Source organism: Lolium rigidum, chromosome 2 (genome assembly GCF_022539505.1).
Source record: "Lolium rigidum isolate FL_2022 chromosome 2, APGP_CSIRO_Lrig_0.1, whole genome shotgun sequence".
Classification (NCBI taxonomy): domain Eukaryota; kingdom Viridiplantae; phylum Streptophyta; class Magnoliopsida; order Poales; family Poaceae; genus Lolium; species Lolium rigidum.
Window position 1 is genome coordinate 43,657,791 of NC_061509.1, and position 2,046 is coordinate 43,659,836.

Here is a 2,046-nt window from a genome sequence, read left to right on the forward strand (position 1 = left end):
GTTAAGTTGAATGAGTTTCTTTGTTCCATTAACTTTCAGAAGCTTTGTGCAATGTCCAGAAGTGTTAAGAATGATTGTGTCACCTCTGAACATGTGAATTTTTATGCACTAACCCTCTAATGAGTTTGCTTGAAGTTTGGTGTGAAGGAAGTTTTCAAGGGTCAATAGAAGAGGGTGATATAATGTGATCGAGAAGAGTGAAAGGTCTAAGCTTGGGGATGCCCCGGTGGTACAGCTACATCGCCCGCGACGTCTTAGGTACTGTAACGAAGAACGCTGGCGGTTTAAACATGCCACTTTGCAACGACAAAAATGCCAACCGACGGATCAAACTCCACCTGCTGCCCGGAAGTCGACGGAGCACCGCCGGCGGGCCATCTCAGCTCCTCCATCAGCCGTCCGACAACGCTGTATGAAGACCCGCCCTTCTGGACCGCGCTCCTAGCCATCCACCGAGCTCCCGAGTCTTCTTCTGTATAGCGTCGCCCTGCTCGTTGTTTCCCATGAGTGCCATGATGGATTCAGCGATCACCTCGCCGCCGATCACCTCATGGTTCTCCATGGCCGAGGCGTAGTAGTCCCTAGCGCCGACGCTGACGCCAACCTTGAGCACCTCCACGACGAGCTTCTCGTTGTAGAACTGGTCGGCGTACCGTGGCCATGTCACCATCGGCACGCCGGCGCTCACGGCCTCCAACACAGAGTTCCAGCCGCAGTGCGTCATGAACCCGCCGAGGGCGGGGTGGTTCAGGATGAGCGTCTGCGGCGCCCAGCCCCGGATGATGAAGCCGCGGCTGTCGCCGACGTTTGCCGTCAGCTCGGCAAAGCCTTCAGGCATCCACTCGGTGCTTTCGCCGGCACTGATAGCCCACACGAAGTTGTTGCCGGAGAGGTCGAGGCCGCGGGATATCTCGCGCAGCTCCGCCGGCGAGAAACGTGTTGCCGTGCCGAAGGAGACGTACACCACTGAGCCGGCCGGCTTCGTGTCTAGCCACCGCAGACAGCAGTCCTTGTCAACGTCGGCGTTGATGTTGGCGCCGCTCCCAGCCATGTCCTTGGTGGCCAGGGCGACCGGCCCCACGAGAAACGCGTTGCGGCCGAGCGTTGTTTGGAAGTGCTCCACGTAGTCCGGCTCCAGGTCGTGGAAGCTGTTGAAGACCTCGCCGAAGCTCCTCTGGTCGGCGGCGTTGTTGCTCTGGTAGAACGCCCACGCCCCCGGCTGCTTCCCGGGGTCCATCACCTGGCTCCGGCGCAGCTCGACGCGGTGCGGCAGCCCGGGCAGCGAAACGAGAGTTTCAGGATCGCCCTCATTTGCCGTCGTCGTCTCGAACGGGTTGCTGCGCAGCATGCTCTCGTTGCAGGACCGCGCGAACACACTGGTACCGGTGAACACGAGCCGCGGAACGCCGTGCTCCGCGGCGGCGTCCGCGGACCAGCTGAAGAAGCTGTCGGACACGACGACGTCGACGGGGCGGTTGTTGGCCAGGAACCGGCTGAATGGCTCGCGGACCAGCTGCACGGCTCGCATGAACTTGGCGCGGCAGTCTACCTGGAGCGTGGTAAGGGCCATGTAGTTCTCGACGCCCGGCGGGAGCCCCACGTCGGGGAACGGCATCAGGGCGATATCGACTGTTCCGGAGCCGCCGTCGTTGGCACGGTCGACGGCCGGGCGGATGATGCCGGCGTTGACGGGCGTGGTGAGGATGGTGCACCTCGCGCCGCGGGCGGCGAAAACGGCGGCCACGTCGGCGGCCGGAAGGAGGTGCCCGGGCGCGAAGAAAGGGAAGAAGAGGATGTGCAGCGGTTGCTGCCGCTGCCGCTCATGCTGCGTAGCCATGGATGGCGCGCTGGGTGTTGCCGGTAGGCAGCTCGCTCGCTCTTGTCGTTTGGGCGCTCTAGTTGGTTGTAATTTGGTGGCAGTTTTGTTTTCGCTTTTTCGTGTATGGTAGAAACTGGACGAGGCATGATCTGACCGGGACATGTGGGGTGAACGGGTAAGGGGGAAAAGGGAGGAGGGACCAAGCTCACAGGCGGGCTGGGAGGCGA

At 61.4% G+C, this 2,046-nt stretch overlaps 1 protein-coding gene across 1 annotated transcript; it reads right to left on the reverse strand.

Annotated features, from left to right (window-relative positions):
* Positions 1 to 391: 391 nt before the first annotated feature.
* Positions 392 to 1,837, reverse strand: LOC124686333 (UDP-glucose flavonoid 3-O-glucosyltransferase 7-like). Its single transcript, XM_047220299.1, has 2 exons — positions 1,160 to 1,837; positions 392 to 1,054 (listed from the first exon to the last, which is right to left on the reverse strand). The coding sequence occupies exons 1-2, from the start codon at positions 1,835 to 1,837 to the stop codon at positions 392 to 394; spliced, it is 1,341 nt and encodes a 446-aa protein (XP_047076255.1).
* Between the last annotated feature and the right edge of the window lie 209 nt (positions 1,838 to 2,046).

Coding starts and splice junctions, on each gene's coding strand:
- LOC124686333 (XM_047220299.1), bottom strand. CDS start 1,837: ATGGCTACGCAGCATGAGCGGCAGCGGCAGCAACCGCTGCACATCCTC. Junction 1,055..1,159: donor ACCAGAGGAGCTTCGGCGAG/GTCTTCAACAGC, acceptor CTGGCCACCAAG/GACATGGCTGGGAGCGGCGC.